At 43.8% G+C, this 14,869-nt stretch overlaps 1 protein-coding gene across 5 annotated transcripts in view; it reads left to right on the top strand.

Annotated features, from left to right (window-relative positions):
- tpk1 (thiamin pyrophosphokinase 1) overlaps window positions 1-14,869 on the top strand; it is a 349,575-nt gene that overhangs the window by 133,317 nt on the left and 201,389 nt on the right. For all 5 annotated transcript variants that reach the window (XM_055656935.1, XM_055656952.1, XM_055656943.1 and 2 more), the window contains one exon: window positions 14,201-14,296. In XM_055656935.1, coding sequence (XP_055512910.1) covers window positions 14,201-14,296 — 96 coding nt within the window. The remainder of the gene's footprint in view (window positions 1-14,200; window positions 14,297-14,869) is intronic.

Raw genomic sequence — 14,869 nt, 5'->3', positions numbered from 1 at the left:
CAGAAGCCCCCTAAATCTACAAACCTGCACACTTTCCTGGAATGGCGGTGTTCCGAGGATAGCAGGAGGCCACCTCAGGAGAAAAACCCATGCCCGATGGGCACCTACGAATGTACAAAGCTCCGGCCCGTCATCCGCACCCCAGTAACCAGTAGTTGGAGCGGGGCTCTCTGGTGCAGGCTGGCAGCAACTGGGTTCTCCGTGCTGCGGTGTGGGCCACTGGTCGCGTGCCCTGGGTTAATTGACTGTACTAGCCTGCTGGCAGCCATCGACGACTTGAAGACAGTGCTGAAGCCGCGGACTGTGAGGATGACTATCAAAGTAAAGAATGGAGATATAGATCAGCTACCACAAATGGCAAGCACAGGGTGTAGGTGGAGTGAAACTAAAAAGGCATATTGTATGCTGCTTTCATTGACTGGTATTGAGTGTAAATGGCCTTAGGCAAATTTTTAGGCGAGTGCAGCAGACTTTGCGCTCGCCTCATGATTGTCACATGGTCGCCAAATGTTTGCTGGGGGTCTCTGGTGAGTCTCCTTCATGGTAGAGAAGGGTTCCCGCATTCTGGGAACTAGTCGTGGCCTCAGTATGGTCGCAGCAAATTTTCTGTCTCATGTCCCTGGAATAGTTTTCTGCAATCAAAAACAATAGCCCCCTGGCCCTCCAACTCCAGAGGAATCCGCTTGATACTTTTGTAGCTACGTAGGTGCAGTTCGCCCAGTGCGGTAGCCACCCAGACAAGAGGTAGTCCCTTGCAGCCATAAGCTTCTGCCCATACGGGGAGCGTGTTCCTTTGGAGTTGGAACGGGGCTGGGCTGGAGTTGCTGATCTGGGATCTCCGTGCATGCAGCACGCCTGTTTTCAGAACCCGTTGGAAAACCGACTCCGGTGACTGGCACTGTGCTGCCCGCATCGCGACGACAGAAGACAGTGCAAAGCTCCCGGCCGGTTAAATGTTGTCTGGAGCTGGAGAGGGGAAGTGGAAGGGGTCACACACACATCTCCTGAAGCCCCCCCCCCCCCCCCTCTGAAACCCCTTCTCCCCCCCCAATCTGCTGCTGCCGTCTTTGAAAGTTCCTGTTCATCACGCAAGACTCACGATACTGTGTCTCCTTGTGGGCTTTGCACCGTGTGAATTTCTGACAGCGCTCCCCCGCTTTCTCTGGCCCCCGCCTTTGCGATGTGTGTGTGTGTTCCGCTCTGACGGTCGCCGTTCTAGTCCGCGGATTTTCAGGCGAGTGCCTCGAGCTTGAAGGTCGCAGGCAGTCCGCTGAAAAGTTGCCTAAGTGGGACAGGCCCTTAAGAGTCGGGAAGTCATGAGGGTTTTTTTGTTAGGTTGCATTTTGAGTACTACATGCAGTTCTGGTCATTCCATTACAGGAAGGATGTGGAGACTTTGGAAAAGCTGCAGAGGAGGTTTACCAGAATGATAGACTCAAAATGCTGGAGTAACTTAGTGGGACAGGCAGCATCTCTGGAGAGAAGGAATGGGTGGCGTTTCGGGTTGAGACCCTTCGGCTGCGATTTTACCAGAATTATGCTGGATTAGGGAATATTATCTACAAGGTGAGGTTGGGCAGACTTTAGGTTGTTTTCTCTGGAATGCCAGAGGTTGAAGGGAGACCTGATAGAAGTATATCAAACTATGCGAGGCATAGCCAGGGTAAAGAGCCAGAACCTTCTTCCCAGGAGATGTGCAAGGCATGTTTTTTACACCAGGGTTGTGAGTGGCTGAAACGCTCAACAATGGCATTTAAGAGACTTCTGCATATGCCTATGGATTTGTAGCAAATGCATTATGTACAGGCAGATAAGAGTTGGTCTTGGCATAATGTTTGGCACAGTTATTGTAGGTTGAAGGGTCTGGTCTTTAGCTGTACTGTTTTATGTTCTTTGAAAAGCTGATTGTTACCTTCAAAAAATAGATGAATATGATGGCAAAACCAAGCTTTAAATTCCTGATCGAAAACTCATTTTCATATTCATACATCTCTGAGTTTATACCTGCATGTGGTATTGACACAATAAATATTAATAAATATAAATATGTAGCGGGGACTCGCAGGATTCCAGCCAGAAACTAGTCGGACACGAGTTGTGTGCACTAGACGTGTTTATTCTCTCCAATACAGCTCCCTACTCCTCTCCGGACATGAGCGCTGCCTGGTGTTAAATACCAACTCAGGTGCCGACCCCGTGTCTAACGCCTCCCGCACCAAGACGCCGCCGTCTAGAGCCGATGGTTCGTTGTGACCTTGGGTTGCCACCAGGTGCCGCCACAAATACAAATAACAGTTCCAACACACCTTTCAGTTGTGCCCATGTTCTACCCACTAAAATTGTCCTTTGTTACAGCAGTGAGTCACATCTATAGAAATGTCAACTCTTACTGTGTCGTGTCCTTAAAAGCTGCTTTATTTAGAACATTTACAGATTGCGTTAAGGATTTCTCTGTTTCTGTATTATTCATACATGGATGTCACCAGATGCATCCCCATTTATTCCCCACACATAATTCCACTTAGAAAGGTTATAATAGTCTTCCTAAAGCACCTGTGAGGTGAGGTGTCTGTGAGGGGAAGATATCCCCACAATGCTATTAAGTAGGGAATTCAAAGACAGTGAACCAGTAGAAAATGAATAAACAGACACATTTCCAAATATGTATGAAGTGGCATGGAGGGGATCTTGTAGACGAGGATGCCCTCAGCAGTTGGAGTTGCAGGTTTGCGAGGTCTTGTGTAAGCCTTGGTGAGGAGGTTGCTGCAGTGCAGTTTGTTGATTAGAAACTACAGCCATGGTGGAGAGAAGGTGTGTTTAAGTGGCCTGCGGGTGGTAATAAATTGGAATAATTTGTCTTGAATGGTCAGACTTCTTACACTTTACTGGAGCTGGATTTAACTAGACTGTTAGAAAATATTGGTAATCTGGGAAAACTCCCAGGGTCTAAGAGATAAATTACCGGCCCCAGGAAACCAAACCTCTGATCTGCTCTTTTAATTTGCATTTTCTGTGGCTGGTCTCGTTAAGATTTGACTCACAACAAGTGCAGTGAAACCTTTACCTTTGTAAAGCCGTTTTATGGTAGCGACAAGAAGCTATATTATCACTATATTATCATATATAAAGAGATATTCGATGTAAGTTTTCACCTCTCTGCCTCCACAGATGCTTCCTGACCTTCTGAGGTCCCTTCAGCAAATTGTTTATTGCTCCAGGTGACAGAATGTACAGTCTCTTTTATCTCTGCAAAGGTATTAGCATTGATATCTTAAACTTTTTCAAAGGGGGTGAATTTGATGTGCACCTCATAAAGAGAAAAATTAAGTTGCGAAATGGAAAGCATAAATATGGTCATTATATTGCGAGTTGAAAATACAGCCTTCAAGACAGAATGAAGGGGCTCATATATCTGTGTTAGTTATTGATAGAAATGATATATAGGGACGGACATGGCCATGATAGGAATTGAAAACCAAAAAAACATTGAAACAGAACATTACTCGAAGTCAAACCAGGTCACCAAGTACAAGATTAAATGAGGGAATGGAATTCAATGCATGGAATCTAAAAAAAAATGAAGTTGATTTTAGGAGAGCTTTGGGATAGTCTAGTCTAAAGGTGGCTGCTGAGTTATGGTTGAGGGTTTCAGTTGTAGATGGAATCCTAGAATGTTGATGATAGAAAATTTGGAATTCATCCAACAATGAATAACATTTAGAATCTATTAATCCTAAAAAGTTACAGTATCCAACCAACTTAATGAGCAAAGTCTGGAAACCTAAAATGTTGACCATTCCTCTGCCTCAGAAGGATTGTGCTTTATGTACGTGACATAGTTCTAATGCTTCAACACTGTGTGGAGGATTATTTTGGGACAACCCAAAACGATGATTGGAAGATGTTTAATATTTGAAGAGAGGGCTTTTAGGGACTGTTGGCTTAGTTGGCCTTGTGCAGGGTACAATTACTTTGATTGATTGAAAGATACAACATGGAAACAGGCTCTTCACACTGGTTCTATATTATCCCACTTTCGTATCCACAGCCTACACACTTAGGGCAATTTACAGAGGCCAATTAATGTACAGTTGTATGTCTATGGGTTGTGGGTGGAAATCGGAGGAAAGTCACTCAGTTACAGTGAGAATGTGCAATCTCCCCACTGGCAGCACCCAAGGACAGGAATGAACCCAGGTCTCTGGCGCTGTGAGGCAGCAGCTCTGAACAACTGTACCACTGTGTTGTCCCTTAGCAACGTGACAGAAGAAGGCATTTTGGCATGTTGTGTCTCTTGCATCCATCTAAGGCCTTCTAGTCTCAGTCCATTGCTCTCTCCCCTTTGTCCTGCAAATTCTTTCTTTTTAGATACTTATGCACCCCTTTAAATGTTGCCCTTGAATATCCTCCACCGCTGCCCCTCGCAGTGCATTTCAGACCCAGACAATTTGCTTCTTCAGTCTCTCTAATGAACAAGGCTTATATTCTTTGAATTATTACAATAGATCCCTTCTGGATCCTCTCTAAAACCTTTACAACTTCCTGAAAGGAGGGGCCCAAATAGAATTGGTCAAATCAGTGGTTTATAAAGGTTCATCATTATGTTCTTTCTCTTTTTCTCTCAAATCTCTTATCAAATACCACAGTATTTGATACTGTGGATAGAAAACAGGATTCCATATGTTTTCAAACAATTGAATGAACCATGCACTTGAACCTCCAGATCACTCTACTCTTGTACTTCTTTTAGAATTATGCCCTCTTGTTTACCTCCTTCTTATCAAAACATAACACTTTACACATTTGAGTATTGAGCTCAATCTGCATGTTATCCAAAAAATGTGCCAGCTTGTTAGTATCTCCTTCAAGTCTGTACTCTGCCCAAATGTTGTCCTGTTTACTTGTCCAAGTCAATATTCATGAAGGAAACCACAGCTCTTGGTTTTGATCTCTGGAGGTCGCCACTGTACTTTCCCTTCCGGTCTGATAAATAATCTAGTTATTGTTTCTTGATACTTAGCTATTGTTTGTCTTCAATCTTGCGAAGTGTGCCACCTAGTGAAATGCCTTTTGGAAGTCCATATTCCACATCAACTGCATTCCCTTTCATCTTATTCCTGTTACTTAAAATTTCTATCAGATCAGACACTAAATCATTAAATAAACCCGAACAATCAGCAAATCTTATATTTCTTGAACTATCCCCATTACTAACATAGAAACATAGGTGAAAAAGTAGGCCAATCGGCCCTTTGAGCCAGCATCGCCATTCAATATGATCATGGCTGATCATCCAAAATCAGTACCCCATTCCTGCCTTCTGTGGCAGGGAATTCCACAGGTTCACAACTCTCTGGGTGAAAATGTTTTTTCTCATCTCAGTCCTAAATGGCCTCACACTTATTCTTAAACAGTGACCCCAGGTTCTGGACTCCCCCAACATCGGGAACATTTTTCCTGCATCCAGCCTGTCCAATCCCTTAATAATTTTATAAGTTTCTATAAATCCCCTCATCCCAAATTCCAGTGGATACAAGCCCAGTCGACCCATTCTTTCATCATATTTCAGTCCCGCCACCACGGGAATTAACCTGGTGAATCTAAGCTGCACTCCCTCAATAGCAAGAATGTCGTTCCTCAAGTTAGGAAACCACAACTGCACACAATACTCCAGGTGTGATCTCACCAGGGCCCTGTACAACTGCTGTAGGGCCTCCTTGCTTCTAAACTCAAATTCTCTCGCAATGAAGGCCAACATGCCATTTGCTTTCTTCACTGGCTGCTGTACCTGCATGCTTACTTGAAGAAGGATTTTGGCCCGAAACGTTGCCTATTTCCTTCGCTCCATAGGTGCTGCTGCACCCGCTGAGTTTCTCCAGCATTTTTGTGTACCTTTGATTTTCCAGCATCTGCAGTTCCTTCTTAAAAGCTACCTTTCAGTGACTGATGTACAAGGACACCCAGGTCTCTTTGCACCTCCCCTTTTCCTAATCTGACACCATTAGGTAATAATCTGCCTTCTTGTTCTTGCCACCAGAGTGGATAACCTCACATTTATCCACATTATACTGCATCTGCCATTGCATCTCCACATTCACCCAACCTATCCAAGTCACCCTGCAGACTCATAGCATCCTCCTCACAGCTCACACTGCCACCCAGCTTTGTGTAATCCGCAAATTTGGAGATAGAAACATAGAAATTAGGTGCAGGAGTAGGCCATTCGGCCCTTCGAGCCTGCACCGCCATTCAATATGATCATGGCTGATCATCCAACTCAGTATCCCGTACCTGCCTTCTCTCCATACCCTCTGATCCCCTTAGCCACAAGGGCCACATCTAACTCCCTCTTAAATATAGCCAATGAACTGGCCTCGACTACCCTCTGCGGCAGAGAGTTCCAGAGATTCACCACTCTCTGTGTGAATGTTACATTTAATTCCCTCGTCTAAATCGTTAATATATAGTGTAAATAACTGGGGTCCCAGCACCGAGCCCTGCGGCACCCCACTAGTCACTGCCTGCCATTCTGTAAAGGGCCCATTAATTCCAACTCTTTCCTTCCTGTCTGCCAACCAGTTCTCTATCCACATCAATACCCAACCCCCAATACCATGTGCTCTAATTTTACACACTAATCTCTTGTGTGGGACCTTTTCAAAGGCTTTTTGAAAGTCCAGATATATCACATCCACTGGCTCTCCCTTATTCATTCTAATTGTTAAATCCTTAAAAAATTCCAGAAGATTAGTCAAGCATGATTTCTCCTTTGTAAATCCATGCTGACTTTGACCTATCCTGTCACTGCTTTCCCTATGTGCTGCTATTACATCTTTAATAATCGACTCAAGCATCTTCCCCACTTCCAATGTAAGGCTAACTGGTCTATAATTTCCTTGTTTCCTCTCCCTCCTTTTTCAAAAAGTGGGATTACATTAGCTACCCTCCAGTCCACCGGAACAGATCCAGAGTCTACAGAACATTGAAAAATTATCACCAATGCATCCACAATTTCTAGGGCCACCTCCTTGAGTACTCTGGATGCAGACCAACAGGTCCTGTGGATTTATCTGCAACAGTTTTCCTATCACCATTTCCTGACTAACGTGGATTCTCTTCATTTCCTCCATTCTACTAGATCTGCCATCCCCTAGTAATTCTGACAAATTGTTTGTGTCTTCGTTAGTGAAGCAAGAACCAAAGTACTTGTTTAACTGGTCTGCCATTTCCTTTTTTTCCCATTATAAATTCATCTGTTTCTGACTGTAAGGGACCTACATTTGTCTTCACTAACCTTTTCATCCTTTTGCAGAAGCTTTTGCAGTCAGATTTTATATTCCCCGCAAGTTTTCTTTCATGTTCTATTGTCCCCCTCTTAATTAACACCTCTGTCCTCCTCTGTTTAATTCTAAATTTCTCCCAGTCTGGTTTGCTGCTTCCCCAGGCCAATTTATTTTCCCCTTCCTTGGATTTAACACTATCCCTAATAAGCGAGTTCGGTATTCTAAAAAACGCAGGCAATCATGGAATTTGTCAAAGGTCATCGCTATAAAGAAAAAGTGAACAAAGCACTGGCTGTACAAAATGTGCATAAATTATTATCTTTATTCATGATTTATGGGGAAAAATATATGTAATCTGAGGAACGGGGGCACCAGGTAGTGGGAGAGCTGGGTGTAACAGCAAGAGAGAGGGGACAGATGCGAGTGGGAGACAGGGGAGAACAAGCACACAGACCCGCGCCTCATCCGTAGCCAGGATCGAACCCAGGTCCCCAGCACCACAAGCACTGTAGAACCGCCACTGGACCGTCCCCCCCCCCCCCCCCCCTATCTCCCACTCTCATCTGCCTCCTCTCTCGCTGTTACACCCCGCTCTGCTGACCGCATGCTAACCAGTTGCATCGTGGCTTGGTTCGGCAACCTGAGCGCCCTGGAGAGGAAAAGACTACAAAAAGTAGTAAACATTGCCCAGTCCATCATCGGCTCTGACCTTCCTTTATCGAGGGGATTTATCGCAGTTGCTGCCTCAAAAAGGCTGGCAGTATCATCAAAAACCCACACCATACTGGCCACACACTCATCTCCCTGCTAACTCATCTCCCTGCTACCTTCAGGTAGAAGGTACAGCAGCCTGAAGACTGCAACAACCAGGTTCAGGAATAGCTACTTCCCCACAGCCATCAGGCTATTAAACCTGGCTCGGACAAAACTCTGATTATTCATAACCAATTATCTGTTATTTGCACTTGATCAGTTTATTTATTCATGTGTGTATATATTTATATTATGGTATATGGACACATTGATCTGTTTTGTAGTAAATGCCTACTATGTTCTGTGTGCTGAAGCAAGGCAAGAATTTCATTGTCCTATCAGGGACACATGACAATAAACTCACTTGAACTTGAAGTTGAACTCTCCCGCTACTTGGCTCCGGCTCAGCTATGCCTGTCCCGCCTGGTTGGATGGCATCCCTGGACTGGCGGTGGCGGCCCCGGGCTTGCAGCCGGCGTGGAGGAGGGGCACTGGCTCCAGTTTGGCTCTGCCTGGCCCGCCGGCAGCCCTAGCCGTATGCTGGCGGTGGCAGTGGCGGCCCCGGACTTGCAGCTGGCGCCGGTTGCAAGTCCAGGGCTGCGACCACCCCACCAGCGCAAGGCCACTCCGGACACCTCCGGACAGGTATGGGGCACCCAGAAGGGGACGGGAACAGCCCAGCAGCAACTCAACAGCACCCACAGTGCCGGAGACCCGGGTCCGACCCCGACCACGGACAAAACCAGGAGAGACAGAGTGGGAAGCTATCGGCAGAGCCAAAAGAGATGGGGGAGATATTGAACAATTTCTTTTCTTTGGTATTCACCAAGGAGAAGGATATTGAATTATGTGAGGTAAGGGAAACGAGTAGAGTAGCTATGGATACTATGAGTTTCAAAGTAAAAGAAGTACTGACACTTTTGAAAAATATAAAAGTGGATAAGTCTCCAGGTCCTGACAGGATATTCCCTAGGACATTGAGGGAAGTTAGTTTAGAAATAGCCGGGGCTATGACAGAAATATTTCAAATGTCATTAGAAACGGGAATAGTTCCCGAGGATTGGCGTACTGCGCATGTTGTTCCATTGTTTAAAAAGGGTTCTAAGAGTAAACCTAGCAATTATAGACCTGTTAGTTTGACTTCAGTGGTGGGCAAATTAATGGAAAAGATACTTAGAGATAATATATGTAAGCATCTGGATAAACAGGGTCTGATTAGGAACAGTCAACATGGATTTGTGCCTGGAAGGTCATGTTTGACTAATCTTCTTGAATTTTTTGACGAGGTTACTAGGGAAATTAACGAGGGTAAAGCAATGGATGTTGTCTATATGGACTTTAGTAAGGCCTTTGACAAGGTTCCTCATGGAAGGTTGGTTAAGAAGGTTAAACTGTTGGGTATAAATGCCGGAATAGCAAGATGGATTCAACAGTGGCTGAATGGGAGAAGCCAGAGGGTAATGGTGGATGGCTGTTTGTCGGGTTGGAGGCAGGTGACTAGTGGGGTGCCTCAGGGATCTGTGTTGGGTCCTTTGTTGGTTGTCATGTACATCAATGATCTGGATGAAGGTGTGGTAAATTGGATTAGTAAGTATGCAGATGATACCAAGATAGGGGGTGTTGTGGATAATGAAGAGGATTTCCAAAGTCTACAGAGTGATTTAGGCCAATTGGAAAAATGGGCTGAAAGATGGCAGATGGAGTTTAATGCTGATAAATGTGAGGTGCTACACCTTGGCAGGACAAATCAAAATAGGACGTACATGGTAAATGGTAGGGAATTGAAGAATACAGTTGAACAGAGGGATCTGGGAATAACCGTGCATAGTTCCTTGAAGGTGGAATCTCATATTGATAGGGTGGTAAAGACAGCTTTTGGTATGCTAGCCCTTATAAATCAGAGCATTGAGTATAGAAGTTGGGATGTAATGTTAAAATTGTACAAGGCATTGGTGAGACCAAATCTGGAGTATGGTGTACAATTTTGGTCGCCCAATTATAGGAAGGATATCAACAAAATAGAGAGAGTACAGAGGAGATTTACTAGAATGTTGCCTGGGTTTCAACAACTAAGTTACAGAGATAGGTTGAATAAGTTAGGTCTTTATTCTCTGGAGCGCAGATGGTTAAGGGGGGGACTTGATAGAGGTCTTTAAAATGATGAGAGGGATAGACAGAGTTGATGTGGACAAGCTTTTCCCTTTGAGAATAGGGAAGATTCAAACAAGAGGACATGACTTCAGAATTAAGGGACAGAAGTTTAGGGGTAACATGAGGGGGGAACTTCTTTACTCAGAGAGTGGTAGCGGTGTGGAATCAGCTTCCAGTGGAAGTGGTGTCGGCAGGTTCATTGGTATCATTTAAAAATAAATTGGAGAGGCATATGGATGAGAAGGGAATGGAGGGTTATGGTATGAGTGCAGGCAGGTGGGACTAAGGGAAAAAAGTTGTTCGGTACGGACTTGTAGGGCCGAGATGGCCTGTTTCCGTGCTGTAATTGTTATATGGTTATATGGTTAAAACGTGCCTGCACACACATAGTAGCACAGCTGCCGAGAATGTTTATTGCAAGCGAGTCGAAATACCAAACTCGCTTATTTCCCTTGTTAGCCATGGTTGTTTCACCTTCCACAATTTATTTTTATGCCAGACAGGGATGAACAATTGTTGTAGTTCATCCATGCGATCTTAACGTTAAACTGGTCTGTTGTTAGAAGATATATATCTTCACCCATTGTCCAACATGTAACATTTGCAATGTTCCCATCTTTGGACACCTCCCCTGAATCTTTAAATGTTTGCAAGATTATATCTAGAGTCTCTGTCATACACCCCCTTACTCTGCACAATAGCCACAAGTGCATCTCATCTGACCAGGGAATTCATCATCTTTAAGTACTCTAGCCTTTCTATTATTTTCTCTATATCCAGTTTTATTCTGTCCAGAATCTCCTATATTCTTCTTTGGCGAAAAACAATGTTAATTACTTATTTAGTACCTTAGACATGCCTTCTGCCTCCATGAGGAACGTTCCTCTTTGCCCTCAGATTGATCCCATCTCTATTCTCACAAATCTGTTCCCCTCTATATTTATTTGCGGTCTTTTCTCATGCTCTCTAATTTTTTTCTATGCTCCCTTCTTAACTGCCTATGAATAGGTTTGTTCTCACTTTTATTAACAATCTACCATCTGTTGTGTACTTTTTTTATATTCTATTTTACCAGTATCTTTTTTGATCACTAATTCAACTCTGGCTATAGTGTCCCTACATTTCTTTCCCATGGGAATGTATTTAGATTGTAGCTCATACATATCCACCAAGAAAGCCGCTTATTGTTCAATAACACTTCTATCTAATCAGATCAGAAAGCAAAAACACTGTTGACATCGCAAACCTGGAGTAAAAGCAGTAAATACTGGAAATATTTGGCAGGTTGGACACCATCTGCAGAGAGAGAAGCAGAGTTAATGTTTCTGATAAAATCAAGAAAAGGTTCAGTTTGACAAGTTTAATCTTTCCAAAGTTTTCAGTTTTTTGTATTTTATTCAGTGAGGTTGCCCGCCCAAAATGGGCAGGTGTCATCTGTATAGTGACATTGTATCTCAAGATGTAATTGGTTCTGACTGCAACTTTAATATGATGACCTGCATGAAAACATGAAGTGAATTTCTTTTGTCTCACTCTGGTGGTGAAGCAAAATGGATTTTTTAACATTCTGAAGTAATACATTCCATAAGTTGAAAGGAAGATTAGGATCCAACTTTCCCTCTTCCTTATTATTGATCTGTACATGAAGTATTGGCAATCGATTCCACTGTCTACTTGTTCATGAAGGGCAAATTCATTGTTGCATAATTTTCGGTGACATCCCTTCTAAAATAGTTGACAAATTGGCTGGAATTACATAATTAAGGTGCAGGAACTGAAGAAGCTTAGACCTCATTTATAAAGCAACAAATTAGCTTCCATCATCATTGCATGCCCACCCACAACTGACCAGGAGTTAGGATTGGGATCCCAAATCCTTGTTTTATGATTAGAGTTGCAAGGATAATTGCAGGCAAGTTAAACTTTAGATTTAGGTTTATTAATGTCACATGTACCGAGGTACAGTCAAAAGCTTTGTTTTGCATGCTATCCAATCAAATCAGAAAATACTATACTAAAATACAATCAAGCCAAACTCAAGTATAATAGTTAGACCGTAGGAAAAGATTCACAACACAGATATAGTTCTCAGCATTACAGTATAACAGTTCCAGAGACAAAGTCCAATGTTTACAATGCGATAGAGGCAAATCGGACTGTACCCCAGCTTATGGAAAGACCATTCAGAAGCCTGATAATAGAGAGGATGACGCTATTTCTGAGTCTGGTGGTGCACGGTTTCAAGATTCCGTATCTTCTACTGGATGGGAACGGGGAGAAGAAGGAACCAGATGGAAAAGGTCTTTGATTATGTTGGCTGGTTTTCTGAGGTAGTGAGACGTCAGATGGATTCAGTGGTGGGGAGTGTAGTCCATGTGATGGATTGGACTATTGTTCAAAAGTGAGAATGCAAGAGTACAGGGAAAGCATAGTCCTGTTAGGATGTAGGGCAAGGCTGGCAAGTTTAGGAAACCCTGATTCATGATAGATGTAGAGGCTCCAGTCAGGAAAAAGGAGGCACATGTCAGATTTAAGATATTGGGATCAAGCATATCTCTCCACGATTATAAGAAGGGTTGCAGTGTACTTAAGATAGCAATCAGGAGGGAAAAAAGATTCAGATTCAGAAGAGGACAAGGAATGAAAAAAGAGGACAAGGAATGAAACTGGCAGACAAGGTAAACAAAAATACCAGGGGATTCTACAGGATACTAAGAGTTAAAGGGTGGCTTGGGAAGGAATAGGTCCTTTTAAAGATCAGTGTGGCCATCTTTGTGTTGAACCACAAGCGATCGGGGAGATATTAAATTAAAACTTCTCACCCATTTTTACTGAGATGAAGATCATGGAAGCTAAGGAATTGAGGCAGGGGAGCTGTGATGTCTTTGATCAGATCAAATTACTAAAAATAAGTTATTGGTGGGTTTTAAAGTGCATTAAGATGGATAAATCCCCAGAGCCTGACGAAGTATGTCCTCTGGCTTTGTGGGAAGCTTGGGAGAAAATTGGGGAGGCCGTTGCACAGATATTTGCTTCAACGTTGGCACCAGCCATCCTGGATACCCTTCCCTCACCTGTATACAACTAACACTTACCAGGCCTTGCCCCCGCCTCTACCCCTCTATTCCAGCTCTCTTCTCCTCACTCCTATCAGTCTGAAGAAAGATCCTGAGCTGAAATGCTACCTGTCCATTTCCTCCTCTGATCTGCCTGCCCTGCTGAGTTCCTCTAACACTTTGTGTTTTGCTCAAGACTCCAACATCTGTAATTTTTGTGTCGTCATAGAGTCTGTTTCCCAGGGTAGAGGAAACAAGAACTATAGGGCCTGGCTTTAAAGTTAGATGAAAGATTTATTTAGAACCTGAGGGGAAACATTTTCACACACGTTGGTTGGTGTATGGAATGATCTGCCAGAGGAAGTAGATGAGTCAGGTAGAATAAATGAATAGAAGACGCTTGGACATACGTAGGAAAATAGGAAAGGTGTGGAGGGATTTGGGTCAAAAGCAGGCACATGGGACTAGCTTGGTGGTCATCATGGAGTGACTCTTCTGAAGGGACTTTTTCCATGCTGAATGACGCTATGACTCTATTAAGTTGTACAATTCCAACTATCAAAATACATTTGAACAGATATATTGATAAGGGATGGAGATAGACACAAAAAGCTGGAGTAAGAGCGGGACAGGCAGCATCTCTGGAGAGAAGGAATGGGTGACGTGTCGTGCTGAGATTCTTCTGGAGATATGGGCCAAATGTGAGGAAATGGGACTAGCCCAGAATGCCAACTTGGTCGGCATTGACAAAATCAGCCAAAAGGGCTGTTTCTGTGCTGCATAGCTCTTTGACTCACCCTGTGCTGTGTTCTTGACACGGCTGCCAGATAAATTACCACATGATTTTTTAATACCACCAATTCACATTGGTACCCATTATTCTATTTGACCCTCTCTGCAAAATATGTCATGGAATTTATCTATTTCTTTACCACCTATAATATTTTATTTTTCTAGGATTGTGAGATCATTGACACAATGGATCAAGACCTCACTGACTTTACAAAGTGTTTACAGATACTACTTCAGAAAACAACAGAACAAGGATTGAAGGTAATTTACAGACATCCAGTGTTTAGACATTTTGGCTTTGGGATTTTTCTGTTTTAACCAAAAACACTTAATTGTAAATAAAATAGCTTGGATTTTGTCACGTGGGGTTTTGGAGAGTATTCACCAAAGATCATAGAGCGGAGCAAGACACTCCACTCGGCCTAAAAGCCGTAGTACGTCATGGGACAGGCAGCGACTCTGGAGAGAAGGAATGGGTGACATTTCGGGTCGAGACCCATCTTCAGACTGAACTGAACTCTCGTCGGTGAGAGTGCTTGTGATTGTCTGAAGAGAGAGCTTGCAGGTCCCAGGTTGGTGACCGATTTTCTGGAGCTCCTGCAGTAACAGCTTCGCCCGCTGGACTGGAGAGTGACAGCTTCGTCCGCCCCGGGCCACAGAGTTTGAACCGGCCCGTTCGCCGAGCTCGGATTTGGCCGCGGGACTTACCATCACCCAGCAGGGGGCCCAACATCAAAAGCCTGGATCGCCTCAACGCAGAGGGAGACCAAGGAAGGAAGAGACAAGGAATTTAAGACATTTGCCTCCATCACAGTGAGGAGGTGCCTGGTAGAC

Source organism: Leucoraja erinacea, chromosome 2, assembly GCF_028641065.1.
Source record: "Leucoraja erinacea ecotype New England chromosome 2, Leri_hhj_1, whole genome shotgun sequence".
In the NCBI taxonomy this organism is placed as follows: Eukaryota; Metazoa; Chordata; class Chondrichthyes; order Rajiformes; family Rajidae; genus Leucoraja; species Leucoraja erinaceus.
This window is presented reverse-complemented; position numbering and strand designations above follow the sequence as displayed.